Below are 18,942 nucleotides of genomic sequence, written 5' to 3'. Positions count from 1 at the left end.
AGAGAGGGAAATCAGAGAAGCTTCACCTTTCACAATAGCCACAAACAGCATAAAATATCTCGGGGTAACTCTAACCAAGGAAGTGAAAGATCTATTTGACAAGAACTTTAAAGCATTGAAGAAAGAAATTGATGAGGATACCAGAAAATGGAAGGACCTCCCTTGCTCTTGGATTGGGAGGATCAACATAGTAAAAATGGCAATTCTTTCTTTTTCTAAAAAAAATTTTTTAGGCTCTCGTGTAGCTCATGACTCCTTTGAACCCTTTTATAGCCAAAGATAGCTTTGAACTTGTGATCCTTCTGCTTCCACTTCTGAATGCTAGCACTTAGACATGCTCCAAATGGTTATTCTTGTTGAACCAGGACCTCCAGGGCCTTTGCTCATGCTAGACAGGAACTCTGTCAACTGAGCCACATCTGCAGCCTTGAATTTTTGAATGTTGCCTCTGTATTCAATTATATTAGAATCTGTTTCTTACTATTTATAGACAGGAAAGTCCTTTTGTTTTCATTTCAGTGGAAAATAGATTATTTAAAAATAAGTTTTTAATATTGCCTCCTTAAAATTTTGAACTCTTATCCTCCATTTGAAAAGTGAGAGAGGACCACCTAAAAAGCACTCTATTTTCCCCCTGAAACATACCAGAGTCAACAAGTTCTACTTACACATTCCCCACCCCCAAATATTATAGGGGACCTACCCTCTCTTTAGATTTTCCTTATTAATTTGGTTTAACTTGATTTGTTTTCATATTTAGTTTTAAAAAGTATAAATGATATATAAACTGGTGTCACTTTGTCTTTGCAGAAGCCAGTGTTTCAGGTTGCATGCAGCTAATCACAAACTAGTTTGTATAGGAACTGAATGTGTGTATTCCCTTTTGGTCTCAGAGCCTTCAGGCCCTTAAGTTGTTAACTTCTAGTGCAGCTGCACAGTAATATACACTATCATGGTATTTAAAATCAGGTATATTGTACTTTACACTTGTTAGGACTCTCCCATGCCTGGATGTGGGTGGAGGTGAGTGAGCATGAAGGGGGCCAGAGGTTGTTTTTGGGTGTCTTCATGATTGCTTTTCCACTTTATTTTTTGAGAAGGTCTCTCACTAAACCTGGAACTCACTGATTTGGTAGGCTAGTAGACCAGCAAGTCCCAGGTATTTTCTTGTTTTCACATTCTCAATGCTGGGACTATAGGCACATGCTACCACGCCTGTCATTTTACATGGATGTTGGGGCTCTGATTAGATATAGGTCCTGAACTTTGACCTTAGCCCCAGGCTATTTCCTATAATACATTATATCCACATGGCATTATATATGTGTATAATATATATAATATACATATCATACCACATATAATATGTATAATATATATAATATATGTACATAGAAATTTGTGCCTTAGTGAGAAAGGTTCAGAAAGATTTAATTTTTTGTTCCGCTACCCCTTAGTGATAGAATCTAGGGTAAATCCTAAAGGATTAACTTCAAGTTTTCTCTATGCCTGTCCTATCCTCTGCTTCAATTTGTATCTCATGTATTTAACTTCCATTATAGTTAGATCTTTTATTAATTGTTTGGATTTAATGTAGCCACATTACATTCTATCTCAATGAAGAGGAGAACATAAATCTTCTATTTTCTGCTGTATTTATAACCTTATGGTACCAGAGAGCCTTTTTCAGACTCAGCTTTATATAGCCCTTAACTGGCACATTGTCCTCAGAGGAATGGATTGGTTGGCATCGTTACAGTGGTGATACACTACCTGACTAAGGCTGAGGAGTCGTTGCTGACACAGAGCTAACTAACCTGCTTCAGTCTTTTTTTGTTGTTGTTGAGTGTTGTCTGATTTATCTGGCATTGTAAGCTGGTTATTCTTTTTACTTTTTGAGTAGAGTCTTTGTATGTAGCCTAGGTTACTCATGAACCTGCAGCTCAGTCTCTTAGATGCTAGAATTACAGTATACGTCACTGCCTGGCTCATAAGTTTGTTTTTTTCCATAGATTTGACCTGTGTCTTGAGTTTTATTCTTTACACACCTAGTTACCACTGGACCTAATCTACTTGAGAAGTCACCAACATATCATTGTCTTGCTTCTTGAATTTTGCCTTTCATTTCTAATTCTTTAGAGTTTTGGTACTCTATTTGGTCTTACTCATTTATTTTACTTCATGTAATTTAAATAATAATCCTGTACTCAATATGGTATGTCATACTTGTAATCCCAGATTTCAGGAGGCTGAGGCAGGTAGATCGTAGACTAGTCTGGGCTACATGGTAAATACCAGGCTAGCTTGGGCTACAGAGTAAGGCTTTGTTACAAACAACTAAAACCAACTAAACAACACTGCCCCAAACAAGTACAAATGGAAAAACCAAGCTCCAAAACAAGCTGAAAGATTCTGTCTATAAATAAATACTACAGAGAATTTGCCTCAAAAAGATTGGGTATATAGTTCTCTTATTTCTACAAAGATCAGATTATTGCCTAATGGCAGGAATTCTTTGTTTGTAGTTATCTACCCATTACTTTATGTCTTCAAAACAATGTTAGATCCTTTGGTAGAAGTCAGTTGTATGCACAAAAGACCTTGAACTAGAAGTCCAAGACAGGATAGAATAGGTATGATAAGCAGCAGAGATTTCCCTCACCAGCTGTGGGAGGTAATACTTGTTCACTGAGGGAAGCTCAGAAAGGAACATCTTAGGTTTCTGAATCATGTGAGGAAAAAGTCTGAACATCTACCAGCAGTCCATACAGCAATTAAAGATGTTAATGTGAGAGATAAGGCTGGGTTTTCAATTGGCATAATCTGATGGTAGGATATTTGTTTGTTTTGCAGAATTCCTTGTGAAGCCTCATAGAAGAAAAAGTTCTCAGGACAGTATTCATTTGGTAAGTTTGTTTTCCTCCTGCAATCACTCTGCTGATTTGAAGCAGGGAAAACATATTTACAAATTAGTTTTGTGACACTGTTTGTCCCTATCCATTTTCATTAGTACCCATTGCCAGGTTACCTTTTATGTGTCTATTTGTGGCATATTGCAGTGTTCTTTATGTCTGAAAATGTGTTGAATAGTTGTTATTTTGAGTTATAGGGTCAACTTCTTTGTCAGCAAACTCTCAGTTCAGCAGCAGATTCTGCATTAGTAAGTAAAGTGTGATTGATTAGATACTCAGTGCCAACCTTTGGCCTCTACATTCATGCGTCTATATTCATGTCTATATATGCACACATATATACCAACACATGTGAAGTGAGAATACATACATACTTGAATACCACAAACACACAGGCACCCCCCAAAAAAGAGAAAAGAAAAAAGAAGAACAACACAACAGGATAAAGTATTCTAAGCACTCCATCCCTCCCTCCAGCTTATACATGATTTCCTCCCCTTTTTGCATTATTTCCTGAGTTTTAGAGTAGGAGTGCAGTGTCTCATGTAGGAGGGCTCAACTTTCAACAGTTACTCAGACTAGATGGCCAGTTTCTTCAGTAACCTCTGTCCCTTGTAAAAATAAGCTTTTGACCACAGACAATAGCAGCACTGTTCTGTGGGGATAAATAAAAATATTTAGAAGGTAATTTGAGAGGTGTGCTATGCTCACTTTAAGGACAGCAGTAGCTTAGCTACTACAGTATATGACCTCTCAACTAGGGATTTTCAGTAGGTTTACAGTACCAGGCAGGAATTGACTTCAGTGGAGTGTTAAGTCCAGTCAGGAAGCTGTTGCCCCTTTCACGTAGTGCCATTATTGTGCTGCTGGGCATCTATCTCTTGCCTGGCCAGTTGGTAGTATAGCACACAAGGTTCACAGCTGAGTAAGACCGCTAATGACAGTGCTCCAGCATGTGGAACACCCTCTGAAAGGGTGGAAGCTTCTTGTTCAGCTAAAACTTGATTTCCTTATATCCTGTGACCAAAGCTTTTAGTGTCCTAGAGTTTTACTGTGTAATTCTAGTGGGCAACCAGTGTAGTAACATATTGTTTGGGGAGCCCCAGGGGTTCATAGAGAAGTGGCTTCACCCTGGTCCTGGGGCTTTTCATTTTAGTAACTGATGACTTCTTAGAGTACCTTTATCTACTCATGCAGGGAATCTCTGTTGAAACTTTTTTGTCTTACATTTTATTTTGTTATTAACTTACAAAATAGCAGGTTTCCTTATGGATTTTTAATATATACTCTTAGCTTTGGGTAACTCTACCCCTTAACATAATGTTCAGCTCTCAGAGGAAATAAAAATTGGAAGAGTACTGGCCTGCTCTTTAACCTGTATTCTTTTCAGTTACCGTTAGGCAATGACCTCACCTAGTTTCCATGCCAGGATCAAGTTCCTTAGTGTGGCATGCAACAAATTGTCTATACGTAGTCACTCATTTCCTATGCACCAGTGTAGCTACCCTGGACTGCTTCCTAGCTTTCAAATGTACTCCAGTGTGTTCCTTTGCTTTATTCTGATGTTTGTACCCCTTCTTGTTTCCACTTTGTCTTAAAGCTTGAAGTGTGCATATACAAAAAGACTATTTTGGGCATTGTCTTACCAACGTCAGTCTATCCCTGTAGGATCATGTATTATCATATATATTATTGAGTCATAATAGTAATAACTATAAAAAGATAATTAATTATGCAGCTGAGAATACTAAATATATCACATGAATCCGAGGCTCACATAAATAATATGATTTACTCTTATGGTCTCCATTCCAAATGTACCTTCATTTATCACTTCATCTATGTGTATTGTAGTGATATATTTAAGAGATTAATTCCTTAAAGAGAAAAAAAAAACTAAAACCAGGTGCAAAAATCCATAACAACACCCTCTGTGTATTTGTGCGCACGTTAGAGACCATAGCCCGTGTGTTTAAAATTAAGGTTGTTGCTGCTCAGTTTATTCTGTAACTTTCTTTGGAGTAAAAATATTTATACTTAGTTTGAGTATTCATCCCCCTTTACCCACTTTTTAATTGAGGTATAATTCATATCACATAAAGACCACTCTTTCCAAGGTATGCAGCTCAGTGGATTTTAGTATATTCATCATGTACAAACCTTTGCATTGTCTCATTCTAGATTTCTGTCCCTCATGAATATAACCTTGAGCCCACAGAAAGCACTCCATATTCCTCTCTGTTCCTCTGGATATACCTGTTCTGGATAGTTGATTGAATTTGTAGCATTTTATGTTCCAGGTTTTTTTCACTTAGCATAATGCTGTCATGGGTCAGTATTTCCTTTCTTGTTATTATTAAATAAGATTCCATTCTATATATTTTGCTTTATTTTTTTTCATTTGCTGTACATTTGAATTGTTTCCATTCTTTGGCTATTTATTATGAATATTGTTGCATGAATATTTTACGAGCCTTAAAATCAGGCCTTCTCTTCTTCCCTCCCTCCTTTCTTCCTTCTGAACAGGGTCTTTACCCTGGCTGTCCTGGAAACTCACTCTAGACCAGGCTGGCCTCTAACTCACAGAGATCTGCCTGCCTCTTCATCCCAAGTGCTGACATTAATGGTATACACCACCATGCCCTGGCTTAATTTTTAATTTCTTTCAATTTCTGTTTTTTTTTTTTTTTTTTCTTTTGAGGTGGGTTCTTGTTGTGTTGGGTTCAAGTGATACTCCAGCTGCCTGAGTATCTGGGACTACAATTATGCAGCACCGAGCCCAGCTTCTTAGTGTACAAGTTTTGTATAGGAAAATCCTCCCATCCTGTCAGGTATGTGCCCAGCAGTAAAACTGATGGGAAATATGACTGTATAGCTCTTTTGGGAACAGCCGAACTGTTTTCACAGAGATGTACTTCTGAGAATTTCAGATTCTTCATATTCCACCTACATTCTATACATATGCATGTACTTTAAAATGTGTGCCTGTACATGTATGTGTGCAGGTGTACATGTGTGAAAACCTTATATAGCATCTTCAAGAATGCCATCTGCTTCCTTGGAGGCAGGATCTTGATCCTCCCTCCCCCATCCCCTTTTGGTTTTGGTTTTTCAAGACAGGTTTCTCTGTTTCTCTGTGTGACCATAGCTGTCCTGGAACTTGCTCTGTAGTCCAGGCTGCCTTCAAACTCAGAGATCCACCTGGCTCTAAGGTAGGGTCTCTTGTGGTTCTTATTAGCCTAAAGCTCACCAGCTACTAGACTGGCAGGTCAGTGAGCCCCAAGGATCCTCTTTTATGCCTCCTCTGTGCTTTGATTACAAGTGTGTGCCACTGGGCCCAGTTTTTAGTATATAATACTAATAATTAGAACATGTATCAAATTTATGTCTGTGTTAAGATAGAGCAGTTTGAGTTGTAAGTAATAATTTAGTGGTGGGAGACTTGCCTATCACGTGACCAGACCCTAGGTTTATTTCACAACAACATAAGACAACAACAAACATAGTACAGTAGTTTTTTTTTTTTTTTTTGTTTTTTCGAGACAGGGTTTCTCTGTGGCTTTGGACCCTGTCCTGGAACTAGCTCTGTAGACCAGGCTGGTCTCGAACTCACAGAGATCCGCCTGCCTCTGCCTACTGAGTGCTGGGATTAAAGGCGTGCGCCACCATTGCCCGGCATACAGTAGTTTAAATATGTGGATGATGTTGTCACTTTCAGCTGGATAAGCAGTAGGCATCTGAAACAAACTTGGTTTCTCTGTGTTCTTTTTCCCTATCTCTTATGGGCTGAGGAATTCACTTTTCTTAAGGGTGTCCTTCACCAGGAAAGTCCTTTTTCTAGCTGCTGAGACAGCAAGTTTGAGATACCTTTCTGTCACATTTAGTGGATCAACTCATTGTGTGCGTTTGTGTGTGTGCGCACACATGCATGCATATACATAACTATCGCTTCAGAGACTGTGAAGAATATGGTAGCACTGCTTGTGTCACTGCTGCCTTGTAAGTCTGGTATTGCATTGTCACATCCAGCAGCTCTCAGCATCTTCCTTTGCCCCTTGTCTCCAACAGTGGTTGTCCCTCAGAGCATTCTTAAAATAATCCTTTTCTCACAGCCCAGCAGAGGTACAGGCACAGAGACAGAGCCTTGGCCCTGCTGTTCCTTTGATGTTCTCTTTCACTTATTTAATGCTGCTCTTACAGCTCTTATGCTAAGTATTGACGTTCAAACTCTCCAAAATACCATCTTTTTTTTTTTTAATTAAACTTGAGCAAAGCCATAAGACCAGGTTTGTCTGATGGTACTCTGCTGAGGGAAGGAGCCCTTCGGGAGAGAGCTAGCACTCCTCTGCATTTCTAGTTGGACCTTCTTTTGTGTTTAGAAGCACAGGTGAGAGGATTATAGTAGCTCAGGAATTTTCAGGTAAGTACAGAATATCAGGATAATAAAGCAGTTGATTCATATTTTACCTGCTAAGTCAATTTGTTTCCATACAGAGGGTGATCCATTTTCCATAAAATAAGCCACACAAATATCCTGAAACATTAGGAGAATATTGTGTTTGCAGATTGATTTTAATTATTGCTTTTTTAATCAAGATTCATAACATTTGAAAATTACTCTCAACACAGGAATGTCAATGGTTTTCACTTTCCTTACAGAACTAGTTAAAGTTAGGAATACTTCCACAAAGGTGTTATTCAGTTTAGAACTAATGGTGAGGATTTGGCTGGTTGATATTCAGCTTATTCAGGGATGACTCTGGTTGAATTTCAGGTCTGTGTATGCAGTCTCTTTAATTAGGGTATGACCAATTAGGGGAAAAACTATTGCCAATTTTGCCTCCCCTTTTTTTTCCTTCCTAAAATAAAAGGTCTCAAGTAGAAGAGAAAGAAGAGCCTTGTTAGAGATTGGAGAAGGACGGGGTCTCTCCTGCCTTGGACTGGTCATGGTAAGTACAGAAATAAAGAAATTAGAGTTGGACTCCTATCTTGATGAAACGTGAACACTAATACATCTGTTTATGTTTTATAAGAAATAATTTCAGTTTTGCCCACTTCCTAATTATCTCTACTTCCTTTGTCAGCTCCTCAGTACCTGTCCACTATGAATAGAAGAGCTACTTTTACAGTAGCCGAATCCTGAGAGCTAGATATGTAGTACACCTTAAGTCAGTCAGTAAATGGAGGCAAGATTGAAATATATCATTCTCGGGCTCCAGGATTTTCATTTCTTCCTTTAATAGGAAGCTGGCTTGGAGGTGTAGCTCAGGCTAAACCACATGCTATTGCATATGTGAGGCCCAGGCTCACTTCCTCCCTTTCCCTAAAAACATTCTAAGAAGCAAGACATGTAAAAATGATTTTTATGTGTTTGTTTGGTGAGTGTAGAGATTGTGAGATGGCCACTCACAAATTTTTCTTTATTTGATTTACAGAATTGTGAAATATTGTAAAATGCTTTATAAAACAAGCGTATATTATAGACTGATCAAACTGAGCTAATTAACATTCACTGTCACCATAGCACACATTTTAAATGAATTTGTTTTCTGGACGGCAACAATTCCCTGCCTTTCCTTTAAGATTCTTTTGACCCATAACAGATGGGCAGCTGTGCACACGCAGCCTTTCCCTTTCCCTGAAGAACACAATGGGCATTTCGGTGGCCTGTGGGCCATTTAGGCAGAGAAGATGGAACACAGCCAGCTACATCTCATCAGTCCTAAGAATGTGTAAGCAAAGCTTTGAGGAATAGAGAAATTGCTCTCTATAGCATTGTCTGATTTATTTGTTTGTTTTTGTCGTTAACCATGTGGTAGTTCCTAGACCCGAAGTGTTTCATGCCGGTGCACAAAGAGGAAATTGAAAATAGCATGTTAATTTCAAACTTCATTAGGGACGTGTGGAAAATGCTTTTTAAAGTTAAAAACAAAGTGAAATAGCAACAATCCTTGCCCAGTTAGTTGTGTAGTAATGTCAATACTAAAAGGGAGAGGAAGTTAATTTCTCCCTTTGTAAAGGTGGACCAGTGGGCATCACAATTCTCCAATTTAATCTTGTACCCAAAGTATGATGACGTTTTATTGTTTTTTTTTTTAATTCAAAGTATACAGTTTTTGTTTTTCCTCAGTTTTCAAAGCTGAAAGTATGCTTGCTTAATATTAACATGGTGTGCATGCCAGTGCCATTGATCAGCAATTGGGCATAAAAGCAGCTCTGCTGTGCACTGCTTGCCCTTCACCGTGTGCTACATAGCCAGCAGTACAGTCCTTTTCCTGGTACTGTTGAGGTCTCTGTGGTACCTAGCACAGTCCTCTAGGGATCCCAATAGTTATGGAGCAGTGTGACTGTAGTCATAAAAGATCTGTCTTAGTTACTGTTCTGTTGCTGTAAAGAGACACCATGACTGTCAGTGTTTTAATTGCTATGCAGAGACACCATGACCACAACTCTTATAAAGAAAACATTGAATTGAGCGTGGCTGGCCTACAGTTTCAGAGATTCAGTCCTTTTTCATCATGGTGGGGAGCATGGTAGCATACAGGCAGACATGGTGCTGGAGCTGAGACTGCTACATCTTGCAGGCAGCAGGAAGTCAAGTGACTGTCATAATGAAGCTTGAAGAAAAGAGATCTCAAAGCCTGTCCCCACAGTGATACACTTCCTCCTACAAGGCTATACCTCCTAATAGTGCCACTCCCTTCGGGAGCCATTTTCTTTTAAACCAGCACTATGACTATGGCAACTTGTAAAAGAAAGTATTTAATTGGGGGTTTACTAATGGTTCCAGAGGGTTAGTCCGTGACCATCATGGTAGGGAGTATGGTAGAACAAATGGCAAGCATGGTGCTGAAATGGTAGCTGAGAGCTTTTGTAACCTCAAAGCCCCCCCCCCCCCCCCCAGACATCTCCTTCAATAAGGCCACACAGCCTAGTCTTTCCCAAACAGTTCCACCAACTGGGAACCAAGCATTCAAATATATAAGCCAGTGGGGGTTAGTCTCATTCAGACTACCCCAAAGATCATTATAGCAAATTAAAAAAAAAAGTTAGAATTTTGCTATGAGAACTCATGGTTGTGTGTATTGTTTTCTGATTGGTCCATGTTACTCACTCACTTGTACGTATCAGTATATGTCTAAGTCATAAGTCTTATAATGCAATTTGCTATTATTTAAACATTTTCTCATTTGTCTATTGGATTCCTGATAATTACTTTGTTAGCTATGTAATTCTTTGAAATTGTTGAGTCATTGATTTATTTTAGTATAAATAGTATTGTTTTATCATTTGGATTTTTGTTTTTGAGCCTTAGTTTTTACAGAAAATTCTAGAATACTGAATTTTGGTTTTCTTAAAGATTTTTTCCAGTTATTCTTTGACAGTTTCATGCATGTACATTGTTTTAATGATATCCAACTCCACTCCTGCTCCCCAACACCACCTGCATCATCATTTCATTCTCCTAGATACCTCTATTTTTCAAAGGATTTTAAATGAGACTTAAAGTGTGTCTTTTGGGAGATGTTTCCAGGGTTGTTATTTGTTCCCAGTAGGACTCTCCAGCCTATGTAAGGAGAAAGAAGTGCATACAGGCATATATACTGAGTTCCAGGCCAGCCTGAGATACAGTGTGAGACCCCATCTATAGAGAGCAGAAAACCAAAACATTTTCTGTGTAGTGCTTGTCTAACATGTTTGAGGCCCCAGTTTGATCCCCAGTAAAATGAAAATGGAGGGGGTTCTGACTATGTGAGCAGAGTTCATCATAATCTAATTCCAGGCTCTCTCATAGACTATATGTCTTTTGGGCCTCCCTGTACTGTAACAGCCAGAGTGTAAAGTAGTTATTTTTGAGAGTGCTTGACTTCCTACTTTGAAATTGTCTTAACTGGAAGAGACCTCTTGGTAGTGTAAGTTTTTAGCTTAGTTTTTTGTTTGTTTTCTTTTATATTAAAACTTTAAAAAGTTATTTATTTATTATGTATATTGTTCTGCCTGCATGTATGCATGCATGCTAGAAGAGGGCATCAGATCTCATTATAAATGATTGTGAGCCACTGTATAGTTGCTGGGAATTGAACTCAGTCCTGTGGAAGAACAGCCTGTGCTCTTAACCTCTGAGCCATCTTTCCAACCCTAAAGCACACCTTTTTGAAGCTTTCTGTTATGCAGATTTTGCATAAAGGATATACAGTGTAGCAAACTAACATTCAGCACTTAATAGTTTCATGAATTATCAATTCATAGAGCTGTTTCATTTATTCTTCTCCCATTCCTTTCTTATACCCCTTAATTATGTTGAAGTGAATTTCAAACATAATTTCTTTATTTTTAAGTAAGTATATATTTTTCAAAAATAAATATGTAAAATTATAACATAAGGAGCAAAATTACTGCTTATTGGTTTCTTTCAAAAGGCACCACAGCCTCTTGGTGCCCACAGACTGTAATGCTTGATAATTTTTGCATCAATGTGTTTCAGATTAGGGATACTTGTAATAGTCAGACTTATGTTCTTATTACAAATGCTGAGAGAAGTCAACTAAAAAAACTAAAAAAGAGAAAAGATTTATTTTAGCTGATTGTCTTGGTCAGTTGGCCCTGGTTTATATCAAGGTGGGAACATGGGATGGAAAGCCCACTCACCTTGTGGTGCCGAGGAAACAGGGAAGGGGCTAGCTCCCTTCATTGGCCTATCTTCCTCTTACTGCCTTTCAGAATTTCCAGCTCCCTGCTAACAGTGCTGTGTGTTAGCATCAAAGCCTTTAACATGTGGGCCTTTGAGGAACCCTTATCCAAACTATAGCAATAACTAAGATAGTAGATGAAACACTTTGGGGGATAGTTTTCCTGAGTTTTTCTGCTTGTTTCAAAATGGTCATTGGATTATTATTGTGATTACATAAGTAAACACGGCAGAAAAATCAAATATGGATGATAAGTAGAAGTTTTTAAATTAAACACTGTGGGGTTTTCCAGGATGAAGAGATGCGGCATAGCCTGGAGTGCATCCAAGCCAATCAGATATTTCCCAGGAAGCAGCTGATTCGAGAAGATGAGAATCTGCAGGTAATTACAGACCATTTTTGACAGTGTATTATAATGATGGAGCAAAACTAGTGGATTGAAATAATGTATAATAGATGCATTTCCTAAACTGTACATATAGAAGTGCAATCTGGAAAACATTGTTCCTTTTTGAAAGATTTATTTCCTAAAAGTTCATTGTTTAGTATGATTATTTATCATCATAAAAGTTCCTAATTTTGCCGGGCGATGGTGGCGCACGCCTTTAATCCCAGCACTCGGGAGGCTGAGGCAGGCGGATCTCTGTGAGTTCGAGACCAGCCTGGTCTACAGAGCTAGTTCCAGGACAGGCTCCAAAGCCACAGAGAAACCCTGTCTCAAAAAAAAAAAAAAAAGTTCCTAATTTTGGTAAGTATATTGAAATTAGGTGAGTGTAAGCTGTCTTTCAGATTCTTGATTTAAACTTGTATGGCAGAGGGTTTATTGTCCTTTTGTTCACCTGACCATTTAATCTGGACCATTTCTGCTCTGGAACTATGAAAGGTTTCTTCTGTTTTCCAGGTTCCTTTCCTTGAACTTCATGGAGAGAGCACAGAGTATGTGGGCCGTGCTGAGGATGCCATCATTGCCCTTTCTAATTACAGACTTCACATCAAGTTTAAGGAGTCTCTTGTTAATGTAAGTGATTACTAACCATCCTTCCTGTAAGGTAGATAAGAAAAGGAAGAAATAAGAATTGTACAGGCTTGGGTATTTGAAAGCATTTTGTACTGTGCATTTCTCTCATTTAATTTCATGCTCAAGGACTGTTTGGTAAGGTACTCCTATGATTTACTTAAAACAATTCATCTTGTCTGCTGAGGTATCCATTGTTAGTTAATACTTGTACCAGATGCTGCTGCTTTATTAAGCTTTATAAAGGTACAAAGTTTATTACAGACTGACATATCAGGCTCCTACATTGGTAAGGATCCATGTTAGTATGTTGTTTATTTGCATAATGAACTCTTACTAATGCAAAGGAAGTTGGAAGTTGTTATGAGTGCATTTGCTCTTTTTTGGTTATGAGGTTCCACTAAGTAGAACTGGTTCTTCCAGTGCACTTCTGTCCTTGGTAGTCTTCAGTGAACCAGCCCAGAAAGCCCCACAACTTCACCAGTTTCCACCAGTGGGAGTATTTTTTTCCCCTTTACTTGCCGGTGTTGTGGCTTTCTGCATTTGAGTGCCAGTGCAGAGAAGTGTGTTGTGATGTCTTTAAGAGCTCAGGTCTACATTCAGATTATGTGATTTGGAGGATTCTTTGAAATATATTGCTTGCGTTAATTTTATTCATCTTTCTAAAAATTACCTAACTATTCAAGTTGCAGCCTGTGATTTATAAGATCAGTGGCTGTCATTTTTGAGCTGACATTTTACTTATTTATTTACTTACTTACTCATTCATTCATTCATTCACTCACGTTCTCGAGCCATTTTGACCTGAATTCTTCTGCCTGCCTTCTATAATTGGGTTATGTCTCTATTCAGTCCATTAGCTAACAGTGCACACCAGAGTCACCAAGGAAAAAGAAAATGTACTATGTTCACAGAGTTCTAGGGTCCTTTCTGTTGTTGTAATAAACACCATGACCAAAGGCAACTTGGGGAAGAAAAGGTTTATTTCACCTTACAGCTTACAGCCTATCATTGAGGAAAGTCAAGGCAGGAATCTGAAGGCAATAATGGAAGCAGAATCCAGGGGTAGTACTGCCCACCATGGACTGTGCTCTCCCACATCAATCATTAATCAAGAATATGCCCACAGGCCAATCTGATTGAGATAATTCCTGGGGGGGGGGCTCTTCTCAGGTGACTCTAGTTTGTGTCAAGTTAACAAAACTAACCACCACAATAGTTCATTTGGATTTGATCATTTCTGACCAGTGGATAAAAAGTGGAAATGGTGCCGGGTGGTGGTGGCACACGCTTTAATCCCAGCACTCTGGAGGCAAAGGTAGGCAGATCTCTGTTGTAATAGGAGCAGCGGGGCTGTGTCCCCAGCACCCCGGCCGCCTGCTAGCTCATGCCTGAAATAACAACACACAAACTGTATTCATTTAAACACTGCTTGGCCCATTTCTATCTAGCCTCTTCTAGGCTAATTCTCGCACCTGGACTAGCCCATTTCTAATAATGTGTGTAAGCACCCCAAGGTGCGCTTACCGGGAAGATTCTAACCTACGTCCATCCTGGGTCAGAGCTTCATGCGTATGCCCAGGAGAGCGAAGCAGGGCCTCTGCTCCAGAAAGCAGAGCTGTTGAGTCTGAGCTCACTTCTTCTTCCTCCCAGCATCCTATTCTGTTTACTCCTCCCACCTATGTTTTAACCTATCAGGGCCAAGGAGTTTCTTTATTGCTTAACCAATGAAATCAACAGATTGATATATGACCCTCCCACATCAGATCTCCATGAGTTCAAGACCAACCTGGTCTACAAGACAGGACGGGTTCCAAAGCCACAGAGAAACCCTGTCTGGGGGGGGGGGGGAACAAAAACAAACCAGCAATTGAAAGTTCCCTGCCATGTCCTAGGGGAGGGAGTCAATTTACCACTCAACTTAAACTTAATTTTTTTTGTTCTTTAAGTGGTTGGCATCAGAGAACTTATAATTCAGTTGCCTGTGAGAATGATAAAGGTTCATCTCATTACATTTTCCCATATCATCCCATTTATCAGCTCACTAGATTTGGCTAAATACTTAAAGGTCTATTTTTAGATTTGTTTGGGAATAGGGTCTGTCAGAAAATCACATCATCTACCATCTTAAAGCTGTTTTCTTTATTTGTTCTATGATTTTCTTTATTTGTTCTATGAAAGTCAATTATGCAGCATGATGTGAAGCTGTGGTCCTTGTCCCTGTCAGCTTTTCTGTCTCCTTTCTAATAGTAAAACTGGCTTTTCTGGGCCCCTCTGGCAGACCTCATACTTTGCACATTTTCCCTTCTCTCATGCCTGGGGACTTTCTCTTCATCTCTCAGAACTTGGTTCAGGTAGTAACTTCCTCTGTGAAGCTTTGCTCAAGTCTGTTCCCTTCTTGGCAGTAATTGCACTCAGTGGCCTGCTTCTGTATGTAAACATACTTTCACAGCATTTACTAGACATGTTGTAACGCTTTGTTGATTTGTCTTTGTGTCTTTAGGATCCAATATGTCTCTTGATACCTGCAACTCAGTAAATAATGACTTGAAATTAGTATGGATTTGAAATGAATATTAGATCTTCTCCCCCTTTTTGGATTTTAAGTTCATTTTAAAACAGTGCATTTCTGTGACTAGGCCTGTGTCATTCATCATTTATTTCTTATAGTAACTATATGAGTAGATTGTATTGTGATATTTTTTCATAGTGTGATTTTAATGTTTAAGAAACTGACAACTGTGCTTACTTTTAATCCATTTCCTTAGATGAAAGTGTTTTCTCTAGCATTTTAAATCTCTAAGTTTTGGGGCTGGAGAGATGGCTCAGAGGTTAAGAGCACTGGCTGCTCTTCCAAAGGTCCTGAGTTCAATTCCCGGCAACCACATGGTGGCTCACAACCATCTGTAATGAGGTCTGGTGCCCTCTTCTGGCCTTCAGGCATACACAGACAGAATATTGTATACGTAATAAATAAATAAATATTTTAAAAAATCTCTAAGTCTTAGAGCCATGTGTCACTTACAAAACCCCAGACACTGTGTTTGCACAGAAAAATGATTATACAAAGTTATCTTGACATTGTAGGGACTATGCACATTTCTTATTGAGGAACACCTCAGTGCTAGGGTTCCTGAGGTCATTCCAGGAACAAGATAGCTTATTCCTCCTGCAACAGATCCTAGATCTAGACCAGAGGATTGATAGTGGTTGCCTTTCTCCCTTCCCCTCTCTGCGACCCTCTGCTCTTTCTTCAGCAGATAAATGCTACAGCAAAACACAGGCGATCAAGAAACCCTATTAGCCAGGCAGTGGTGGCGCACACCTTTAATCCCAGCACTCTGGAGGCAGAGGCAGGTGGATCTCTGTTAGTTTGAGGCCAGCTTGCTCTACAAGAGCTAGTTCCAGGACAGGCTCCAAAGCTACAGAGAAACCCTGTTTCGAAAACAAAAACAAAAATAAAACAACAAAAAAAACAAAACAAAACAAAAAACTATTAAAGGTCATTTTATCTAAATCATGCATATTTAAGCCATTAGAATCCAAATGTGCTATCTCTTTGGTGGCATGCCCTACTTTGCATTTTTAGCACTTCAGAAAAAAAAGTTGCCAGTAAATTTTAAATAGCTACCCAATATCAAATATTCTCTTTAATTTCACAGCACATTGACTGTTTATAGGCTTGGATACAATGAGCACTATTCCTTTTATCTATTACAACCTCAGTAAACATCAAGTTTACAGTTCCTAGAGTGAAATACCTCTGTGGAGAGTCCATTTGTAGCATTCCTGGTATGAGCAATTGTCTATTCTTTATTTTTTCCAAACTATGTTTCTTTGAAACTTAGATAATTTATTAAGCAACTAAGTGTTCAAGTGGGATTTATGAAAGTTTAAAACAGGTTTTGTTGTGTAATTGAACAGACTGATCTTAATCTGCTATTTCTGAAACCACAGTGGGTGGCATGAGACTCTTGGGTGATGGCTGTTTCATGTTACTTTGCAGTCATCAAAACCTGTCTCCTGTGTGAGTCTATTCTCTTTTACCAGTGCTCTAGTTGGTGCTCTTACGAGAATATTTTGTGGGGTGAAAATAAAGTTTATACATAAGTAATAGTATTATGATCAAACACATAGACTGAGAGTGGAAGGGATGGCTCAGAAGCTAAAGGCAGTTGCTGGACAAGCTTGCTGACCCAAGTTTACTCCCTGGAACTTGCATAAAGATGGAAGAAGAGAACCAATTCCCTATAGTTGTTTTCTGACCCATGTATGCTTACTGTGTTGTGTGTGTGTGTGTACACAGAATAAATAAACTTAGAATATAATGTAAACACAGTTTAAAGCAGAAATGGTTTATAAAACTTTGTTTCTTGGTCAGTCTCTCAGTGCCTAACAGGTGGCAGTCTAACAGCTGTTGGTATTCTCCTTTGTCTAGCAGTTACCTTTGGTCACCATACACCAGAAAGATCTTTTTTGTTATTCTGCCAGCTAGTAGGTCAGAGTTTGTAGTAAGCCAGCTCTGAAATGAGCAGGGCTGACACGGGGCTACTCTTTGGAGGCAGCATGGTCAGTGAACAAACCTAAGCAAATTTTTGCAGTGCTACTTGCAGTTCCTATAGCCACATTCTGACTGGGTTTGATACAGCATTAGGGACAAGTAAGCTACTCTTTTTCACAAGGCCTTAAGAGTGTATGTAGTCTGGGTGGGGGTAGTATACACCATTAATCCCAGCACTTGGGAGGCAGAGGCAGATGGAGCTTTATGAGATCGAGGATAGCCTGGACTACAGAGTGAGTTCCAGGACAGCTAGGACTACACAGAAAATCCCTGTCTCAGGGGTGGGGTGGGGTGGGAGAATGCACTCAGGGCTGATTGTAACTCAGTTGGTAGAATACTTGCCTAGCATGCATCAAACAAACCCTAAATGCAAAGCACCAAATAAAGCCATGGTGGTATAGACTGTAATTCTAGCACTTGGGAAGGTAAGAGAGTTTGTAGCTGTCTTTAGTGACATAGGGAGTTTAAGACCAGCCTGGAATGCATAAGACCCTGTCTTGAAAAAAAATGAATTTTTATTTTTTTCATATCTTGTTTGGAAAATGCTTTTGTAGTTGGAGGTTAAGTCAGATATTTTCAGAAAGAATGTCACTGCGTCAACCTGAGGGTCCTTTACACACTTGAGAGACATTTCTTCTGTCTCACTGGCGTATCGATCTCTGTCCACTGTTGTTAAGTAGGACCTGCTGACCCAGTTGGCAGGGAGGGGGACCATTCCAATTCACTCAAGCCTTGAGTCCTACTTGACAAACAAGGCTCTTGAGCTGTTGTTGTTGTTGTTTTTGAGCAAGTTGGATCTAGCCTATTTTAGTTTCTTTGACTACTGTATAACTTCTTGTTATCTGTGTTCTGTTCTACTGAGTAGAGACTCTGACCAGTGGCTACTGGTGTGCCGTGCAGGCAGTTAAGCCTCCTCCTTTTTCAGAAGTCTCCTTTGCTAAGAACTGAGGAATGAATCTACTCTGCCATCTGGAACAATGAACACTTGGAGTCCTGTTTGCACTAGACCTGTAGTACTTCTGTGTAGAGCTCTTCAGCTTTTGTGTTACTGCAAATCATAGCTTCTTAAAGTAGAACCTTGAGAGATGACCTTGTGAGTTTGATATTCAAGGATCTATTCCCTCTTCTTTTCCAAAGTCCCTACCTCTTTTTGGTGGTCATCATGTGACTTGAGGTCATTGATTTAGGGAAGGGGAAACTCTGATGGGCTCTAGTAAGTCACTACTGGTCCAGCTAAACTTGTGGCTCTGATTGCTTCTTTCCCTGTTAATCATTTGGGCTGAGTGTGCCTGCAACATCAGTGCCTTTTGACTAAGAGGACTTTATCCTTTTTAATTTTAGGTTCCATTACAGCTTATAGAAAGTGTTGAATGCCGTGATATATTCCAGCTTCATTTGACATGCAAAGACTGCAAAGTTATCAGGTAGGTGGTGTGTTTGTAAGGCTGTGAAGTATTGGCAAAAATATTCTTTAAATTGTTGTTACATAGTTTGTTAGCAAAATGTCTTTTGAAGGCTCCATTTGTTAGAATAATTTCTGACTGACTAGTTAGTTCCTGAAATATTTTATTTTTAGTGAATATTGTTATATAAACAGACACTTTTTATTTGGACATAATTTTAAATATATAAAAAGTATAAAAATTAAAATAGTAGTCATGTAACATTTACCCTTGAAACTACTGTATCCCAATTTACTTTATTATTTCCAGAGCCTGTGTGTGTGTGTGTGTGTGTGTGTGTGTGTGTGTCTGTGTGTGAGGG

General features: G+C 39.1%; 1 protein-coding gene across 1 annotated transcript in view; it reads left to right on the top strand.

Annotated features, from left to right (window-relative positions):
- Positions 1-18,942, top strand: part of Mtmr3 (myotubularin related protein 3) — a 117,809-nt gene that overhangs the window by 49,968 nt on the left and 48,899 nt on the right. Inside the window, exons 2-6 of the mRNA XM_050141073.1 lie at positions 2,854-2,906; positions 7,784-7,861; positions 11,895-11,984; positions 12,504-12,620; positions 18,520-18,602. Coding sequence (XP_049997030.1) covers positions 7,859-7,861; positions 11,895-11,984; positions 12,504-12,620; positions 18,520-18,602 — 293 coding nt within the window. The 5' untranslated portion in view covers positions 2,854-2,906; positions 7,784-7,858. The remainder of the gene's footprint in view (positions 1-2,853; positions 2,907-7,783; positions 7,862-11,894; positions 11,985-12,503; positions 12,621-18,519; positions 18,603-18,942) is intronic.

Source organism: Alexandromys fortis, unplaced genomic scaffold (genome assembly GCF_014885135.2).
Source record: "Alexandromys fortis isolate MF-2015 unplaced genomic scaffold, M_Fortis_MF-2015_v1.1 scaffold_7, whole genome shotgun sequence".
In the NCBI taxonomy this organism is placed as follows: Eukaryota; Metazoa; Chordata; class Mammalia; order Rodentia; family Cricetidae; genus Alexandromys; species Alexandromys fortis.
Note: the sequence above shows the minus strand (reverse complement) of the source record. Positions and strands in the feature narration are given on the sequence as shown.